The 17,987-nt window shown below is 49.7% G+C and overlaps 1 protein-coding gene across 3 annotated transcripts; it reads left to right on the top strand.

Moving 5' to 3' along the window:
- The first annotated feature begins 1,199 nt into the window (after window positions 1–1,199).
- Window positions 1,200–16,518, top strand: LOC307221520 (leucine-rich glioma-inactivated protein 1-like). 3 transcript variants are annotated; one of them, XM_079986099.1, is made up of 9 exons: window positions 1,201–1,936; window positions 3,549–3,620; window positions 5,983–6,054; window positions 7,186–7,257; window positions 7,927–7,998; window positions 9,396–9,565; window positions 11,429–11,593; window positions 12,792–13,300; window positions 14,747–16,518. In XM_079986099.1, exons 1-9 carry the CDS (start codon window positions 1,743–1,745, stop codon window positions 15,050–15,052), a joined length of 1,632 nt encoding a protein of 543 aa, XP_079842225.1. In that variant the 5' UTR covers window positions 1,201–1,742; the 3' UTR covers window positions 15,053–16,518. The 3 variants fall into 3 exon arrangements, with proteins under 3 accessions (XP_079842226.1, XP_079842225.1, XP_079842224.1); XM_079986098.1 differs by having other exon boundaries at window positions 12,726–13,300; XM_079986100.1 differs by lacking the exon at window positions 5,983–6,054 and having other exon boundaries at window positions 1,200–1,936; window positions 12,726–13,300.
- Window positions 16,519–17,987: the final 1,469 nt, after the last annotated feature.

Below are 17,987 nucleotides of genomic sequence, written 5' to 3'. Positions count from 1 at the left end.
GTCCCCTATAGATTATCCAGGTGGAAGCTGGAGCATCACGGATCTGTGTCTTGGAACCTTCATTTAATTTCCCATAATGCCCTTGTTGTAGCATCACTCCAAGGTACATGGTAGACTCAGCCACCTTTTCTAGAGTGGGAAGCAAAAGCAGGCCTCATTGGCGAGTTTTTATGGGTCCCAGGCAGTTGCCTGGGGAGCATGCTAATGCCATGGGGAGACCTGGCTTCGAATCCCCATTGGTTTGGTGGGATACGGTCAGTTGCTAGCCGTGTGTGTGTGTTAATCTGCACTTCCGGTAGGGACTGTGAGATACAGACATGTGATTAATAGAATGAACATGGAACTCTTGTTCTGAGATCTAATCTCACACCCAGGAAGATCAGTGTCACCCATATGATTTTTGTGAAGGCAACACCAGCTGTGCAGTTAGATAATTTTACACTCTGGGGATTTAATGCCCCCCCCTTTCTCTCACTTGTTTTAGGTGGTAATATGTATTCAGAGGGCCAGCCCTACCATTAGGCAAAGTGAGGAGAATGCCCTCAGGTGGCAAATATTGGGGAGCAACAGCAATTCCCTGGTTGTTCATCTTAAGCTCTAGGACCATCTTCCACTGTATAGGCTACATGGCTTGCCCTGCACTGAGCTGCTGTCTTCAGGTGCTGTGTGGAGGACGCTATCCTGACACCAGTGCTGAAGATCCAGCAGCCAGGCTAGTCAACTTCTCAACACAAGAGAGGCCCCTATGTTGTCCTTTGCTTTAGAGGGCAAAACAACTTGGGCCAACCCTGAATTGGGGCCCCTCTTGCTCATTGCAGAAGAGCGTTAGAAGGGCCCTGCTTGGATCAGGCCCGAGACCCAGCTTCTCCATCATCCTATTCTGACAGTGACCAGGCATATGCCTGTGGGAAGTGGAGCTGACACGCAGTCGCGTTGGCTAGTGCTAGCCATTATCCGCCATGAATTAGTCCAATCCTCTCTCGAGCTAGCGGCCATCACTACCTCTTGCGGAAGCACATTCCAGAGTTTTGATGTGCTGGGTGACAATAATGATTCCCCATCTCCTTTCCCTCCAATCTCATTTGCCTCCCCACTGTAGGTTGGTAGCTGTGCCAGCCGGGAGCTTGCATTCCTATTGGTTGGCAGCTTTCTCTCGTTCTCTCTCGCTCTCTCTCTGGTCTCTCTCTGTGTGTGCGCGTGTGTACACGCGGCGGTGATGTATCTGCGGAGACAAGAGCGGAGCAGAGAGAAAGGGAGGAAGGAGCGGAGAGGGAAACGGGTGCAACGGCTGCATGCACTTAGAGGAATGGCTCTTTGGGGTTAGATCTTTCCTATCAGCCCCAAATCGATTAGCTGATTCTATTTCGTTTCCCTCCTAGGTGGAGAAGTCGATTGATTATCTATCTATAGATACATACACTTAGATCTTTAGCGATCACAGCAATCAGAGCAGCAGGCAAAGCGGATTGCAAGATCCGCAGACGGCGGTAACCCGGGAGCTTCGAAAAGGGACCCATTGCCGGATCCAGGCGAAGGCGGCGGAGAAGGCGCCTTGCACGCCACCGCGGAGGCCGGCGAGACCATGACGGCGGGAGCGCGGAGCAAGGCGCTGCCGCCTCGGGATTAGCGCCCACGCGGACGCGACCGGTCGCTTTGCGCGAGCTGGGAAAGCAGAGCCTCCGCCGCCGGGAAGGCGCCCCGCCGGCCGGGCTGCTCGCCTGGGGCCCCTGCGAGGCTGGAGGATGGGCTGGCGCCTGGGGCTCGGCGGCGCCGGCGCCCCGCTGCTGCTGCTGCTGCTCCTGGCCGGGCCGGGCAGCGGCGGCCGAAAGTACCCCAAGCGCAAGTGCCCGGGGGGCTGCACCTGCTTCAAGGACACGGCCATCTGCGAGAGGGTCAAGGAGATCCCACGAGACCTGCCCCAGAACCTCTTCTCCCTGTAAGCGAGCTTCTCTCCGGGGTGCGGGTGGGGGGATTGGAGGCGGTGGAGGGGCTCGGGGAATGTCGCCCCCCACTCCACGCAGAAACCCCGCTTCCCTTTCCCTTACACGCAGGCCGAATACAAGCACATTATCCAGCACCCCTTGCTTGGAGAAGGTGGGCAGCAGGGGGTTAAAAAGGAGATCGATAGATGGATAGCTAGCTGGCTAGATATAGATGATAGATAGATGATAGATAGATAGATAGATAGATAGATAGATAGATAGATAGATAGATAGATAGATAGATATAATTTGCTTACGTTTACACTTGATTCGGGGTGGCTCCGGTTCATTGAGGAGGGGCTGGGCTAGGGGGTTCATCTCCTAAAAGTTTGGGGTCAGGACTTGAATAATTTAGAGGAGGGGGTGCTATCTACAGACTCCCTTCACTCCCCCGCCCTCTCAATTTCAGCCGGCTCCCCTGCCCCACCAGCCTTCGAAAAACAGCCCCTTAAGGATGGGTGAGGGACTCTCCCAAAAAGAAAGGTGAATGGCTCTTTTTTAACTGCCCTCCCCTCCCCACATCGGAACCCTGGACATGGGGCCGCCACCGTGGGGAGGGTTATTGCCTGTGAGAATCAGCAACCAGCCCTTGGGGTGTGCTCTCCCACCCACCCTCCATTTCCTTCCCCGCCAGTAGTTCTGGTTGGATGTCGGTTTCCCTGCTTGGCATCGTTTAGCATATTTATTCATTTCTAATTGCGAAATGATTTTTGGAAGCACGTAAAGGTGAATGCCCTGCTTCTCCCCTCTCCACATGGCTGTGTGGTGCAGTGATGGTGGATCCTTGGTGGTTAGCTGTGAGGAATCTGGAAGGTTTCAGGGACCCAGTGCTTTGAACCGTGTGGGGGAGAAGAATCATCTCCTTCCCAAATTGTACTGGATTGGCGAGCCCAGAATGTGCCCTCGGGGCCTTAGATCCCTTGCCTGTTCCCTAGAGCAACACCTCTAGTGGCTGCTACACTGCCCAGCTGCTACCTCCAGCGGTGGCATCCAAGGGTCAGGACAAGAGTCTATCCAAGGTGTGCCTCAAGCGCTCGCCCCCCCCCCCCCATAGACTGGAGAGATAACTTGCAGGTGAAAACATCTGCAGATCTCTCAGGGATTGCTCTGCTGTTGCAGAGATGCAGGCATGCAGCTCCCTGGGGACCCTTGGAAGTGAGTACAGGAACCCTAGGTTGAAACGCAATGTGTACTCCAGGAAAGCTTAGGGACATTCCACAGAAACACACAACCACTCTAGCTGCTGCATAAAAAAAAAACAGGCATATTTCAGCTCAGCTCTCTCTGTGCAGCAATGAAGGGGTTTTTTATGGGTGGTGGTGGGAAGACAACAACGTTTGGGCTTTGAAACGCTGGTTTTTTTAAGAGTTCTGTGGTCAGGATGCTTCGGGGTTTGAGCTCCTTCAAGTCTGGGCAGGCTCAGTTTGGGGCTGACTGTGCCATCCCTCATGGGGCTTGCTGGTGCTGCCAGGCTGCCTACAGCTGACATCTTTCCTCACATCATCCACTTTCTACCACCCCCTCCTTTCTCTTTCCTCCCCCTCTCGCTCCTTCCTCTCTCTGCAGGTCTCTAATTCGCTCAGGATTCACCGAGATCTTAGCTGGCAGCTTTCAACAGGTGCCATCTCTCCAGCTGCTGTAAGGATTCCTGACACCTCGGTTGTGAGTGGTGTGTGTGGATAGACAATGCCTGGCATGCCTTTTGTTTTCTCCATGCGTGTGAGCCACATGAGAAGCTGTTCCCGTAAACCTCCCTTTCAGCCTGTGTGTCGCCCAGTGACGGTGAATCTCCTTAGGTCAATTTGTACTCTTTCGCTGCCTCTTGCTTTTGGATATGCACAGAGCAGGTGTGGGGAACATTTGGCCCTCCAGATGTGACTGAGCTACAGCTGCCATCATCCCTGACCATGCTTGCTGTGTCTGATGGGAGTTGGCACTGTGGTCTAAACCATTGAGCCTCTTGGACTTGCCGATCAGAAGGTCGGTGGTTCGAATCCCCACGACGGGGTGAGTTCCTGTTGCTCTGTCCCAGCTCCTGCCAACCTAGCAGTTTGAAAGCAGACCAGTGCAAGTAGATAAATAGGTACCACTGCGGTGGGAAGGCAAACGGCATTTTCGTGCTCTCTGGTTTCCATCACAGTGTTCAGTTGAGCCAGAAGTGGTTTAGTCATGCTGGCCACATGTCCCAGAAAGCTGTCTGTGGACAAACGCCGGCTCCCTCGGCCTGAAAGCAAGATGAGCACTGCAATCCCATAGTTGCCCATAGCTCAGCCACATCTGCTGGGCCAAAAGTTCCCCAGAAGTATGTGAGTCTATCCACCTAGCTGCCTTCTCTAGCCCAACCTGGTGGCCTGCAGATGTTTTGGGCTCCAACTCCCATCATCCCTGACCATTGGCCATGGTGCTTGGGGGCTGATGGGAGTTAGAGTCCAACAACATCTGGAGGACAACAGGTTTGGAAGGCTGGTTTAGTCAATTTGTCAGTTAGAAAGGTCATTGGAAGGGAGCAAAAGGTGCTCAGGAAATTTGTTATACACATTTTTATTTTTATACAAGTAACATCGCAAAAGAGGCATTTCCTCCAATGTAAGAGACATCAGGCAGAATGCCTCTCCAAAAACAATGTCTGTTGCAACAAATGTGTGCATTGTCTTAAAAAATGCTTCTCTTCAGAACAAAGGTTATCTTTCTGCAGATTAATACAGATTTCATCAACTCATCCATCAGTTAATTGGCTTAAACTTGAACCATTAATCAACAATAGCAGCCCTGAAATTGATCTGCCTTATCAGTGACTGTTTGCAGATGCTCCTGTGAGTGTGGATTTCAGGAGGGAACTTGTACCGTTTCACGGGATCGGGCTTGTGGGTTAGTGCCGACACTTGATTTTGCAGTACATGTGATGGTGTCCGTTGGTGTGTCTGTGTGTGCCCCCCGTGAGCATGTCTTTCTCACATCTGTGCAATTGTATTTGTACATTTTCACGGATACTTGCTTGTGCCCTACTCCTGCTTAAGGGGTGGGTGAGAGAATCTCACGCACCGCAAGCAGAGCCAAGTGGGATGGAAATAGTGAGCAAAGGCCTTCGTTCCAATCTGCGCTGGTGCAGGGCGGAGGAAGTTTCTCATTGGCATGATAGCAGTGCTTAATGAGAGAGAGAGAGAGAGAGAGAGAGAGAGAGAGAGAGAGAGAGAGAGAGAGAGAGAGAGAGAGAGAAATGTACCCATATGAATCCTGAACCTTTGATCTGGAAGTCCCCTAACTGCAGGTGTGTGGATAGAAATGGCCCACACATGTTCTACAATCAAATGCATATTCTGTGCATGCTCCAAGTCACTGTTTTCTCTGTCATTCTGTCACATATTCCAACCTTGATCCCTTGGGTTGAAGAACAGATTTGGGGGCCAAACCCTGCTGAGCCATGGGCATAGCCAGGGGGCGCAGGAGGGCCAGCTCCCCCCCCAATCAAGTAAAACAATAGAAATACTTAACTAACTGACCAGTCACGTCGGTTCTGCCCCCCCAATAAAAGTCCTGCCCCCCCAACAAAAATCCTGGCTATGCCCATGTGCTGAGCTCTAGCTAATGACAAGAGCAAGGGTGGGGCTGGTGCAGGATGCTCTGGCATAACACTCTGGGCACCCCACTAGATCTCTCCATTACAGCTAAGGGGTGATTGGCAGGGCCCTTTCCTTCCTGATGACCTTCCAGCTGGGAGTAGACCAAGGTCTTGGTACTAGTGAGATAGCTCCCCACTGAGTCCTCTTTCGCCCACCATAGGAACACCAGATTGTGAGTGTGTTTTAACTCTTTTGGACGGTAGCGACAGTAAGCCTTGCTACCATGCCCTCCCAAACCTAGAGGGCACCTTGATGCAAGATGCAGCCATTTGGGACACAAGCCCTGCTCCCTGTCTTCCATCCCAGACTTGGTTACCGTCCCCCTCGTATGCCCCAGTGTCTGACCTGCCTGCTTCTTCCCCCAATCCCTCAACCCCTAGCTTGATCACTTACAACTCCCTGGAACTGATCGGGGACGACGCCTTTGTGGGACTCATACACCTGGAGTACTTGTGAGTGTGCAAGGAGGGGCATCAGGGGAGGGTTGGGGGCAGCCATGCACTTTGGGGGTGGGGTAGAGTGGGGTGAGGCATAAATGACCCAGGAGGGTAAAGGGTTGGGATGGATATTTGGGGTAAGCTTGAGTCACTTTAGGAGGTGAATCCATATTAAAAGAGGACAACTTATTAAAGATCTCCCTAGTTGACTACACTTTAATTTTGTTACTTAATCTTCGCTTAACTTTAAGTACACTTCCATAGACTACAACATCGGTGAATTTTTTTGAAAGGAAACATGCTGTTTTAAATGTGCATAATGGTATGATTTAATAAATTAATAGAAATTATTCACATTTACATAAATAATAATAGGCTAATTAAACAATCTATATGGCCTTTTAAACTGGGGTGTGGGATATTGGTTTTGTTTGTTGTTATGGTATGTATTTATGTGTTTTTATATTGTAAAATGCCCTGTGATCTTCAGATGAAGGGTGGTATAGAAGCTTAATAATAATAATAATAATAATAATAATAATGGTGAAAGATAGGTTTGCAACCTCTTTCGGCTAGTTCAGATGTGACACCAAACCAGATGCGGTACCAAGAATTATGTAAATGAGCCTCTGTGCTCGCACATTCGCTACACCTTCCACACTATTCCTCACACTCTCTGGTTTCCTTCTGATGTAGCAGCAATCCACAGTTTGCTGTTACATCCGAACTGGGCAACCTGTGGCCTGGGCAAACCATGAATTGCCTTCAACAAACCAGGAATGCAAACCCAGTCCAAAACTGTGGTTTGCAGGAAAACTGTGGCTTACACCAACCATGGATTGGTCTGGTTCAGGCCACTAAACTACGGTTTGCCACTAAGCCAGAAGCAAGAGAGGAATTCAGAGTGTGAGAGAGATGAGATAGGAAGGTATGAGCCTCTGTGCCTGGATCCAGCACATATAGGTTTTATAGATAAGATTTGCCATTTCAGGCTTCTAACCCCCTTTGCCCCCTGTCCCTGCTCCATCCCTTGAAGCTATGAATATCACCATTAAACTTCTGAGGCTGGCTACCATGTTTCCCCTTTAGTTGTCCATCCACTGCTGTCTTCCCGATTTGTGACTTAATTGTTCTTTCCACTTGTAGGTTCATTGAGCAAAACAGGCTTGAAGCAATCTCTAAGAACGCCTTCCGAGGTCTCAAGAACCTCCTCTACCTGTGAGTGATTTTTTTGACCCACTCCTAATTCCAGTCTAGCCCTTAACTCAGACCCAAACAATCTCACTTCCCAACATAACATCCAGCCGCCACACACCTCCATACTGTACTTGTCCTCTCCTGCTCTCCACCTTACACTTCCTTGCATTTTCCCCAAACACCAGATTTCCATATGATGTTGGATTCCAGCTTCCAGACCGTTCTCATCATCCCTCACTGCTCCCAGCATCCCCAAATCCAACTCCCATCATTCCTGACCAGTAGCAAAACGTCTTTTGCAGACCCTCTTGGTTCCTAATACACATCCCCTTTATTTAAACTGTGTTTCCTTCACTTCCACTGCAAAGTTCTCCTTCCCCAGACCCGCAAACTGAGGATGTGTATGTTGCCTTCCTTTTAAGTGCTTTCCCTGCCAGTGTGGTGTAGTGGTTAAGAGCGGTGGACTTGTAATCTGGTGAACCGAGTTCGCTTCCCTGCTCCTCCACATGCAGCTCCTGGGTGGCCTTGGGCTAGTTACACTTCTCTGAAATCTCTCAGCCTCACTCACCTCACGGAGTGTTTGTTGTGGGGGAGGAAGGGAAAGGAGGTTGTTAGCCGCTTTGAGACTCCTTAGGGTAGTGATAAAGCGGGATATCAAATCCAAACTCTTCTTCTTCTTCTTGCCCACAGGAATTTGGCTAACAATAACCTGCAGACCTTACCAAGGAACCTGTTCCAGGGCTTAGATGCTTTGACTTCAGTGTGAGTGTGGGGCTAAGGGGGAGGAGGGTTGTGGGTGTGGAGTACATGGGGGATGTGGGGCACTTCCTGGCAGTCACTAATTTTGGGTGGGATTCAGTTGCTTCCTGGCAAAGTCAGGTTGCCACCATTAGAGTTGGTTGGGTGGTCTTGCGCTATTAACCCCCTTCCCTCAAAAGATCAGATGTCTTGCCATAATAAAAGTGAGGGGGGAATGCATGAGAAAGCACAGGACGATATTTGCTTTGGCACAAGTTCATCTAACCTCCTCACAAACAAGTCAGAAGGAATGCTCTTGAAATAGCTAACGTTGTCTAACAGCTTAACATGAGTCGACAGTGTGATGCAGCAGCAAAACAAAACAAAACAAAACCCCTAATGCTATTTTAGGCTTCCTCATCAGAAGCATAGGGAAGTCATATTCTGCCACACCTGGAATACTGTGTCCAGTTCTGGGCGCCACAATTTAAAAAGGATATTGACAAGCTGGAATGTATGCAGAGGAGGGTGACCAAGAAGATCAAGAGTCTGGAAACCAAGCCTTATGAGGAATGGTTGAAGGAGCTGGGTATGTTTAGTCTGGATAAGAGGAAATACGATAAGCATCTTCAAATACATCAAAGGCTGTCATATGGAAGATGGAACAAGCTTGTTTTCTCCTGCTCTGGAGGCGGCACTCGGAACAGTGGCTTCAAAATACAAGAAACTAAACATTAGGAAGAACTTTCTGACAGTAAGAGCTGTTTGACAGTGGAACGGTCTTCCCCAGGAGGTTGTGGAGTCTCCTTCCTTGGAGGTTTTTAAGCAGGGGTTGGATGGCCATCTGTCACAGATGCTTCAGTGGAGATTTCTGCATCACAGGGGGTGGAATCCCTTCTAACTCTACAATTCTTGGATTCTAAGTGCCCATAGTGATTCAGTTACCTCTCCGCTGCTGGCAAGGAGTGAAGTCAAAAGCGCATTGGAGTCTCTTGCAAAGGAAAGCCAAAGGGGAGGACCGAATGCCACAAGCTCCACGTGGGTGGAGATTAATTTGCTCGGCTAATTGTGGGCACAGTTGCTGAAGCAGCGACAGTTTTCAAAACAGTGCCACCCCAAGCTATGTTCACCATCCTAACCTAATTACAAAAGGATGCAAAAGTTGACTTTTTTGTGTAAGAGGGGAGGGAGCAAGGCTGGGGCGGGACAAGGGAAGAGGGCAGGGATAGCCAACATGGTGCCCTTCAGAAGCTTTTGAACTGAAACTCCATAGAACTGTAGAACTGGAAGGGACCCTGAGGGTCATCTAGTCCAACCCCTAGCAATGCAGGAATCTAATCTAATAATGATAACACTGGCTGGGCCTAGGTCCACATTTCAGCTGCCCTCACCCTAGTGTTGGTCCCAAACTTTCCTGGCAGGGACTTGCGGGGGAACGCTTTCCACTGCGACTGCAAACTCAAATGGCTGGTGGAGTGGCTGGGCGAGACCAACGCCCAGGTGGAGCCCATGGAGTGCCGGTCACCGCCAGAGCTGAACCGCACCAAAATCAGCGACCTCCGCCCTGCAGGCTTCAACTGCATCACTACAGGTAGGTCATCGCTTTCTTCCCTGTGCTTCCCCCACCTGGAAGAGGATTCCCACCACCACCTTCACTAAAGGACGGCCGAAGACATTTTGTACAGAGGTGGAGGAAGGGGGCGCAGTGGGGGCGGGCCAGCCCAGGTATCACCACTGAGGGGGGTGACAAAATGCTGGGCGGCACTGACCGCAGGGCCTGCAGTGTACCGGAGCCATGCGCCTCTCCGGGGAGTGATGCGGTGGCCTGGGTGCCCGCAGGCTCCACGCTGCCCCAAATGGTTCGCTCGCCGCCTTCCCCTCAGCTGTAGGGCAGCTGAGTGGGAGGAGGCAGGCAGACTCCTTGGAGGCCCCACGGAGTGTCCTGCCCCGGCTGGCCCCACCCCGCAGATGGCTGGCCCCGCCCCTGGGCACAGGGCCCATGCACCACCCCAGGGGCCCAATCAGCTTGCTCCGCCACTGATTTTGTAAACCACTTTTGGGTCTCGTCTGATGCAAAGCAGTATATAAATATGCAAAATAAACAAGAACCCCCACCTGCTACAGTTCTTTTGGGATTCCCTGTCCTCTTATTCCAGCCCCTCCAGTCTGTTCTCTTCTGCCACTCTCCTGTCATTGTTTTCAACAGGAGTACCAGCTTGGCTCCGCGACTGTGGGTACCCGGGGCCATTGATCGTGCAAGGCCCTGGCACCAAAATTTGTGGGTGCCTGGCACCTTCATGGGGAATTTTATGGGTGCTCAGGCACCCAGGGCCCCAGGGAGTTGGCACCAATGGTTTTCACATATATCAGGTGTTTGCTGTTTGAGGAGTCAGGTTGCCTGCCCATCAGATGCCAAGAAGATGAAGAACTACACATCTTTTAGAAGACATCTGAAGGCAGCCCTGTATCAGGAAGCTTTTAATGTTTGACATTTTATTATGTTTTTACTTTACATTTTGCTGGAAGCCGCCCAGCCAGATGGGTGGGGTACAAATGTTGTTGTTGTTGTTGTCAGCTTCACCTTGCATTCAAGGCCCTGTTTGTAGGATTCTTAATGTCATCTGTTTTGGGATACTGGACTCGAATACTTGAGGGGTTTGAACCTCATGAGGTTGGTGGACTCCAACTCCCATCAGCCCAGCCAGGATGGCCAGCAGTTAGGGATGATGGGATTTGTAGTCCAGGATCATCTGGAGAGTCCCAGGTTCCTCACCCCTGAGATAAGCCTTTCGGTCTGATCTAGGATGACTCCTTTTATGGTTCTTATGTTCTTCATGGGTGACAAACATGATCAAGAATATACATGGTGTAGGTGGAAAGAGGATAGAGGAGAAGCTTTTCTCCTTTCAAATGACTAGAACAGGGTTTCCCAGACTTGGGTCTCCAGCTGTTTTTGGATTACAGTTCCCATCATTCCAGGCCACTGGTCCTGTTAGCTTGGGATGATGGGAGTTGTAGTCCAAAAACGGCTGGAGACCCATGTTTGAGAAACCCTGCACCAGAAGTTGGGATTGTCCAATTGAATTTTTGGGGGCATCAGTGCAGGGCAGACCAAAGGAAACACTTTTGTCACCTGGTGGGATTTGCCACCATGAGATGTGGTGGCCATGGCTCTAGATGTCTTTAAAAGTTGATTAGAGAGAGTTCTGAGACGCAGATAAAAAAGGTGTCATTCAGCCCTTGTGCCTGAGGGTTTAAAAGCAGTACTGTAAATAAATACAGAGAGCCTATGATGTGGGTGAGTGGGTGTTTAAGGCAAGCCTGGGGAACATGCCCTTATTGATTAATAGTGTTTCAGCCAGCTGAGTTGTCCCCACTCAGGACAGTTGAAGCAAATAGAAGCGGAGGAGGTCCTTTCCTGTTCTAGTTCTAACCTCCACCCTCTTTCCTGCAGACCTTGTTCTCTTCGACACGCTACCTGAGCAGTCGCTCTCGGTAGAAACCTTCACGAACAACAAGGAACAGAACTTGGTCATTGCCCAGCCCTTCACTGGCCGCTGCAGCTTCTTGGAGTGGGACCACGTGGCCGGGAAATTCCGCACCTATGCCAGCATTAACGGTGAGCTATGCACCCACTTCCTCTCCTGACTCTATTAGAGACCCTGTCTTACATCCTGGGAAGCAGAAGAGCTTTAGCCCAGTGGTAGGGCATCGGCTTTACATGCCGAAGGTCCTTGGTTCAACCCCCAGCATCTCCAGGTAGGACTGGGAAGGTTCCCTTGCCTGAATCCCTGGAGAGCTGCTGTCAATCATTGCAGACAATACTGGACTAGATGGTCAGAAAGTAAAAGCGGTTTTCTATGCTCCTTATTCGTGGGCAAGGTCAGCAGCAATACATGAGTGTGGGAGAAAGCTTGAGAGTTAATATTTGTAGGAAGTCTCATTGTGTCCCAGGTGCAGCAAGGGAAGAACCTCCTCTGATGTAGCTGCTAGTGTTAAATAGGCTGGCTGGGGTTTGAGGTGTGAGGCCAGGGATGGTGAACCCGTTCACACACACCCAGACATTGTTGGACTCCAATTCCCATAAGCCCTTGCCTGCATGGCCAATGGTCAGACATGGTGGGAGGTGTAGCCTAGCAACATCTGGGGGAACGCAAGTTCCCTACCTGTGTTCTACGGTTCACTTGTGTTTTTATCCTCTAAGAAACCAATAAGATCATTAGGGCTGGGCGATATATCAATATATCATCCACTTTGAGGTCCGTATTGTGATATAGGCTTCATAATTTTTGATCTGCCAATATATCGCGAATCATGATGTTTGTGTATGCGCACCATGCAAAAATCGCAATGCAGGGGGAAACCGTGAAGCCAGCCCAATGTCTTTACATAGCTCCATCCTTATTTCAGACATCGTGATAGATGATAGATAGATAGATATAGATAGATGATAGATAGATAGATAGATAGATAGATAGATAGATGATAGATAGATAGATAGATAGATAGATAGATAGATAGATGATAGAATAGATATAGATAGATATCACAATGTTTAGCTGGTAATATATCACAATGTTGAAAACCAGATATTGCCCAGCCCTAAAGATCATTCATGTTTCCCTTCTTACGGAAGCCAGAGAAGACTTCCATGTCTCTGTAGTATGACACTGAACACTTGCCCACCCATCCGCCATTTTGTCTGTGTTCCGTTGGGCCTTCTCCATAGCTGCTGTTTCTTTCAACTGTAGCCTCTCTAACATCACGCAAAGGAGCAGGTCACCATTCGTTCTCTCCACACCGTCTCCACTTCCTAGGCTCGTCCACGGTGGTCTGCAAACCCCTGGTGATCGACGGCCACCTCTTTGTGGTAGTGGCTCAGCTGTTCGGAGGCTCACACATCTATAAGCGGCATGAAGCGGCGGCGGGGGGCTTTGTGCACATGCAGGCCATTGACGGCTCCCGCATCCGCAAGCCCAACGACATCGAGGTCTTCCGCGTAGAGGGAGACTGGTATTTCATCATGGCCGACAGCTCCAAGGCCGGTTCCACTACCCTGTATCGCTGGAACGGGCATGGCTTCTACTCACATCAGTCTCTGCACCCCTGGTATCGTGACACAGATGCCGAGTTCCTGGAGATTGCTGGCAAACCCCACCTCATCTTGGCCAGCAGCTCTCAGCGCCCCGTCGTCTACCAGTGGAATAAGCAGCAGTTTGTCCGCCGCACAGATATCCCTGACATGGACGATGTCTATGCCGTCAAGCACTTCAAAGTCAAGGAGGATGTCTACGTTTGTCTGACGCGATTCCTTGGTGACTCCAAGGTGAGGCTGGCGGAATCATCACCAAGTCCCAATTTGCTTCTTAGTAGGACAGGTGTGGGGAATCTTTGGCCTTCCAGATGTTGCTACAGCTACAGTTCCCATCAGCCCCAGCAAGCGTGGGCAATGGCGGTTGTAGTTGAACAATGCCTAGAGCAGGGTTTCCCAACCTTGGATCTCCCAAGCTGTTGTTGGACTACAACTCCCATCATCCCTAGCTAACAGGGGCCATGGTCAGGTAGGATGGGAATTGTGGTCCTAAAACAGCTGGAGACCCAAGTTTGGGTAACACTGGTCTAGAGGGCCAGGGTTTCTTCACGCCTGCAGTGGGGGAATGTGCTTATGCTCAGTGGAAAGGTGTTGAAACTGCCCTTGGTCCACTCTCATGTACAGCACTGCATGTTTCTGAATGTTGAGGTGTGGTGGGTGTTGAACCTGGCAGCCTAGAGGTAAAGGAAGCCCTGAGCAGGGAAGTAGATATGGAGTGCTCCTGAAGTCTGCTTTCAGACACATTAGGCTGCATTAGTAGAACCACAGTTTCCAAGCCACGGCAAAGAAATGCCACTTATTCCACATTAACCAGACCTTATCTGGTGTAAAGTGCCCATTTCTGGGTGCTGCACATTAAGAAAGTAGCAGACAAATTGGTTGCGGTTCAGAGGAGGGCAGTAAAGATGGTCCTGTGTTGAAGAAACTGAGTGTGTTTAGAATGGAGACTATGATATGGCAGCATCTTCAAGCACCTGTCGTGCTTTATACAGAAAAGGACAAAGAGTTGTTCTTTATGGAAGGGAGTAAGGAGCTACCGAGGCACAAGGCCTGCCCTTGACCCAATAAACCATGGCTTATCAGTCCCAAACCCATAAGTTCCCTACGTAAGACTGCCCACATTCTAGTGACTGGTAAGAAATGAATGAATTTGTTATCCTGTCCTGGTCACGGTCTTTGTAAGTACATCAATCACCCAGTTCTTGGCTCAATTAGAAGTAGGATATGATAATATTATATCATTAATGTTGTTGTTGTTTTATACTCCACTCATCTGGCTGGGTTTCCCCAGCCATGCTGGGCAGCTCCCAACAAAATATTTAAAATACAATAAAGCATCAAACATTAATGTTCCCTAAACAGGGCTGCCTTCAGATGTCTTCTAAAAGCCAGATAGTTGTTTATTTCCTTGACATCTGATGGGAGGGTGTTCCACAGGGCGGGCGCCACTACCAAGAAGGCCCTCTGCCTTGTTCCCTGTAACCTCACTTCTCACAGGGAGGGAACTGCCAGAAGGCCCTCGGAGCTGGACCTCAGTGTCCAGGCTGAACGATGTGGGTGGAGACGCTCCTTTAGGTTTCCAGGGCCGAGGCCAAGGATATCCAACCCTGTGTTGCACTTTGCTGGAGTCTCCATGTTCCCAAGGGCACCTGAGCTCACGTTGCTCTCTGCCACCCACAGGTGATGCACTGGGACGGCTCCATGTTCCGAGATGTCCAGCAGATGCCTTCCCGCGGCTCCATGGTCTTCCAGCCGCTGAGCATCGCCGGTTACCGCTACGCCTTCCTAGGCAACGACTACTCCTTCAGCAAAGTGTACCTCTACGACCCCGTCACAGGGCTCTTCCAGCACTTCCAAGAGCTGAGCACCCAGGCCCCGCGCTCCTTCGCCCACCTCAGCATCGACAACCAGGACTTCCTCATCGCCTCCAGCTTCAAGGGCCAAACGCATATCTACCGGCATGTCATCAACGATCAGAGTGCCTGAGCCTGGTGGTGGTGGGGTTGGGGGTGTCAAGGATAAGAGGCAGCCACCATGGGTGAGAGGAAGGGCAGGAGAGGAGCCAGCCCCTGGAGGAAGTGCAGTGCCAGAGGCAACTACTAGGAAGGCAGGACAGGAAGCAAGACGCTGCTGAGAGCAATTCTCCAGCGGCAGAGAAGGGTGGAGAGGACTGGGTAACAGCTAGCCAGTGGGTGGAAGACAGGCAAACTGAACAGCCACAATTCACTAGCACGTGAAAGTAATGGCAACAGGAACAGTCCACAGAATGCTTTAAACAAAAAACAAAAAAAAAAACTGCTAGAATAAAGGATGTTGGAGATTGCAGGACCAAAAGCCCACAATGCTTTGCAGTGGGGCTAAACTGAGCATCTTCACGGATGGGGGCGTGCATATTTGGAGAAGCAAACCTTGCTTAAAATCAATCCGAATTTTGTTCCCGGTCGTTTCCCCCCGCTTAAAGCATGGATGCTCTCCATTTAAATACCGTTCCCCCTCATTAACATGGATGAAGGCTTGTGTTTTCCCTCCCCAAGTCAACTTTTATTGTCTTTTTAAAAAGGGTTCAGTGCAAACCGTTACCCCTTGCTTATTTTCTCTGCTCGCTTGTTGTTTTTACTACAAATTATTTCCCCTCCTTTTCAAATGCATGGTTGTTGTTTTCTAAATAAAATTTGTGCAATCCAGCAAAAGGTAAGCTGCAACCCTATCTATACCCACTTATCTGGGAGCATGACCCGTGGAACTCAATGGGACCTACACCTGGGTCTAGGATTGTGCTATGTCATTGAAATCCGTGACATTTAATCGGCTGCTGCAAAGTCCCATTCTAGGTTTCCATTGAGACAAAATTGCAGAATTCCATGTATGGTTCTATGGAAGCAAGTGTCAATGGCATTCAATGAGACACCTGCAATTATTGACTGCTGGGTTGCAACAAATGTGTTTTTAATGGCCGTTTTCAGTCTTATGGTTTTTTGAATATTTTTAGGCACTACACAGTGTCTGGTTCTTAAAGCACAACTAAAGCACAAGCTTAGCTTTCAAGCACATGAGGAACCCCTGCTCCTTTTGATGTGGGTCAGGGGGAGAAAACCAAGGGGGCACAGGGTAGGCTGGACTCACTGATAGGATGGGTGAGCAAAGGAGACTACAGAACTGAGAAAGGCTCCAGGGAGATCTGCCATGCATCTTAAGTACAGCATTTATCCTTTTACCTGTAAATAACCAGCATGTTGTTCAAATCCATCAACCTTCTTCCAGTAGTGGGCAGCACTGGCCTGCAAGGAGTACATGCTCTTACTGGAATCAGGAGGATATTGAGCTGGCATCACCTGGGCAGAGGCTGTTTCTCCGACAGAGGCAGACCGCCGCCTTCTTCTGTCTCCCATTCATGACGTGGGGATCCCACAACATGCGACCAATGTAAATAATAATAAAAATAGTATATTGTTCGTGGGCTCGTGAGTAGTATTGTTTGCTGTGCGCCTGCTTCCCAACTGCAACAACAGGTGGGTTGTGCCAGAAATCATATCCAGGAGAGGGGGTGCCCAGGCACAACTGTACTGTGCTGCCAGGTTTGTTGCATGCTAGACTCCATGGGGGGAGCAGGGGAGAAGTTACTCTGAAGAGAGTGCACTGCTGTGTTGCCACGGTTGCATTTTCCAGGAAACTTCCTGCAAGTTCAAGAACATGAGAGCCCTGCAGGATCAGGCCAAAGGCCCACCTAATCCCAATATTGTGTTCCCAAAGTGGCCAGCAAAATGCACTGGTTTCCAGCAAGACATGAGCACAAAAACACTGTCCAATCGTGATCCCTAGCCACTGGCACTGGTGCCTCTGCTACTGGGTACAGCAGGCATAAGAAACCTTTGGTCCTCCCCATGCTGCGGACGACTCACGTAATTCCTGGCTATGGATAGGCTCCCTGGGGCTGATGGGAGTTGCAGTTCAGCAACATCCAGAAGTCACCATGTTGGCTGGAGGATGTACAAAGCTAGAACCAATTCTGAAACGGGAGGAGGAGGAGGAGTTTGGATTTGATATCCTGCTTTATCTCTACCTGAAGGAGTCTCAAAGCCGCTAATATTCTCCTTTCCCTTCCTCCCCCACAACAAACACTCTGTGAGGTGAGTGGGGCTGAGAGACTTCAAAGAAGAGTGACTGGCCCAAGGTCACACAGCAGCTGCATGTGGAGGAGCGGGAAGCAAACCCAGTTCACCAGATTACGAGTCTACTGCTCTTAACCACTACACCACACTGGCTCTCAGCAGACACTCATGTCTATTATCGTGATTAAAGTTCAAGGAGCAGTTGATACCTTAAGGTGGACCAAGATAAAAATCGTAATCTTGGTTACGTAATTCCCAGCTTCACAAATCTGCAGTTTCATCAAGCCAAGGCTACACATGCCTTGACCAAACTGGACAGAGAATCCATCCACAAGCCATGCCAAAGTTGCTGACGGTGCCGCTTCTTTTACTTGTGCAAGATCCATTCGAGGCCATCTTTCTAGTGCCTCTGGATTTAATTCTTTGCAGGAATACACCTGCTTCCCAAACCTTCGTATTCAAGGATTTAAGAACTGCAGAGACGCATCCATAAATTGTCAAATGAAGAGAAAGCAGCAGAGATCTACTATACAAAAATATGAAGTCTGGATCCTGTGATGTTAGCGTTGCTTTTCCTTCTACTGGGATCTTTCTAGTAGTCTTGCATGCATGCAGGCAGCAATATAAAGGAGAGTTCGCTCTGCACAACATGCTTTATTATTATTCACTTCATTTCTGGATAGCTATATCTTGCCTTTTAGGACAAAACCCTCCCAAAGTGGCTTACAGCTCAAAGCAATTAAGCCAGAGTACATCGCAGTAAGCAACATTTGGAAGCGCATCAGCTGTAAACATTCAGCCAGCAGAAAATC

This window comes from Podarcis cretensis, assembly GCF_951804945.1.
Source record: "Podarcis cretensis genome assembly, chromosome: 8".
Taxonomy (NCBI): Eukaryota; Metazoa; Chordata; class Lepidosauria; order Squamata; family Lacertidae; genus Podarcis; species Podarcis cretensis.
Note: the sequence above shows the minus strand (reverse complement) of the source record. Positions and strands in the feature narration are given on the sequence as shown.

Coding starts and splice junctions, on each gene's coding strand:
- LOC307221520 (XM_079986098.1), top strand. CDS start 1,743: ATGGGCTGGCGCCTGGGGCTCGGCGGCGCCGGCGCCCCGCTGCTGCTG. Junction 3,621..5,982: donor GTGCCATCTCTCCAGCTGCT/GTAAGGATTCCT, acceptor CTCAACCCCTAG/CTTGATCACTTACAACTCCC. Junction 7,999..9,395: donor TTAGATGCTTTGACTTCAGT/GTGAGTGTGGGG, acceptor CTTTCCTGGCAG/GGACTTGCGGGGGAACGCTT.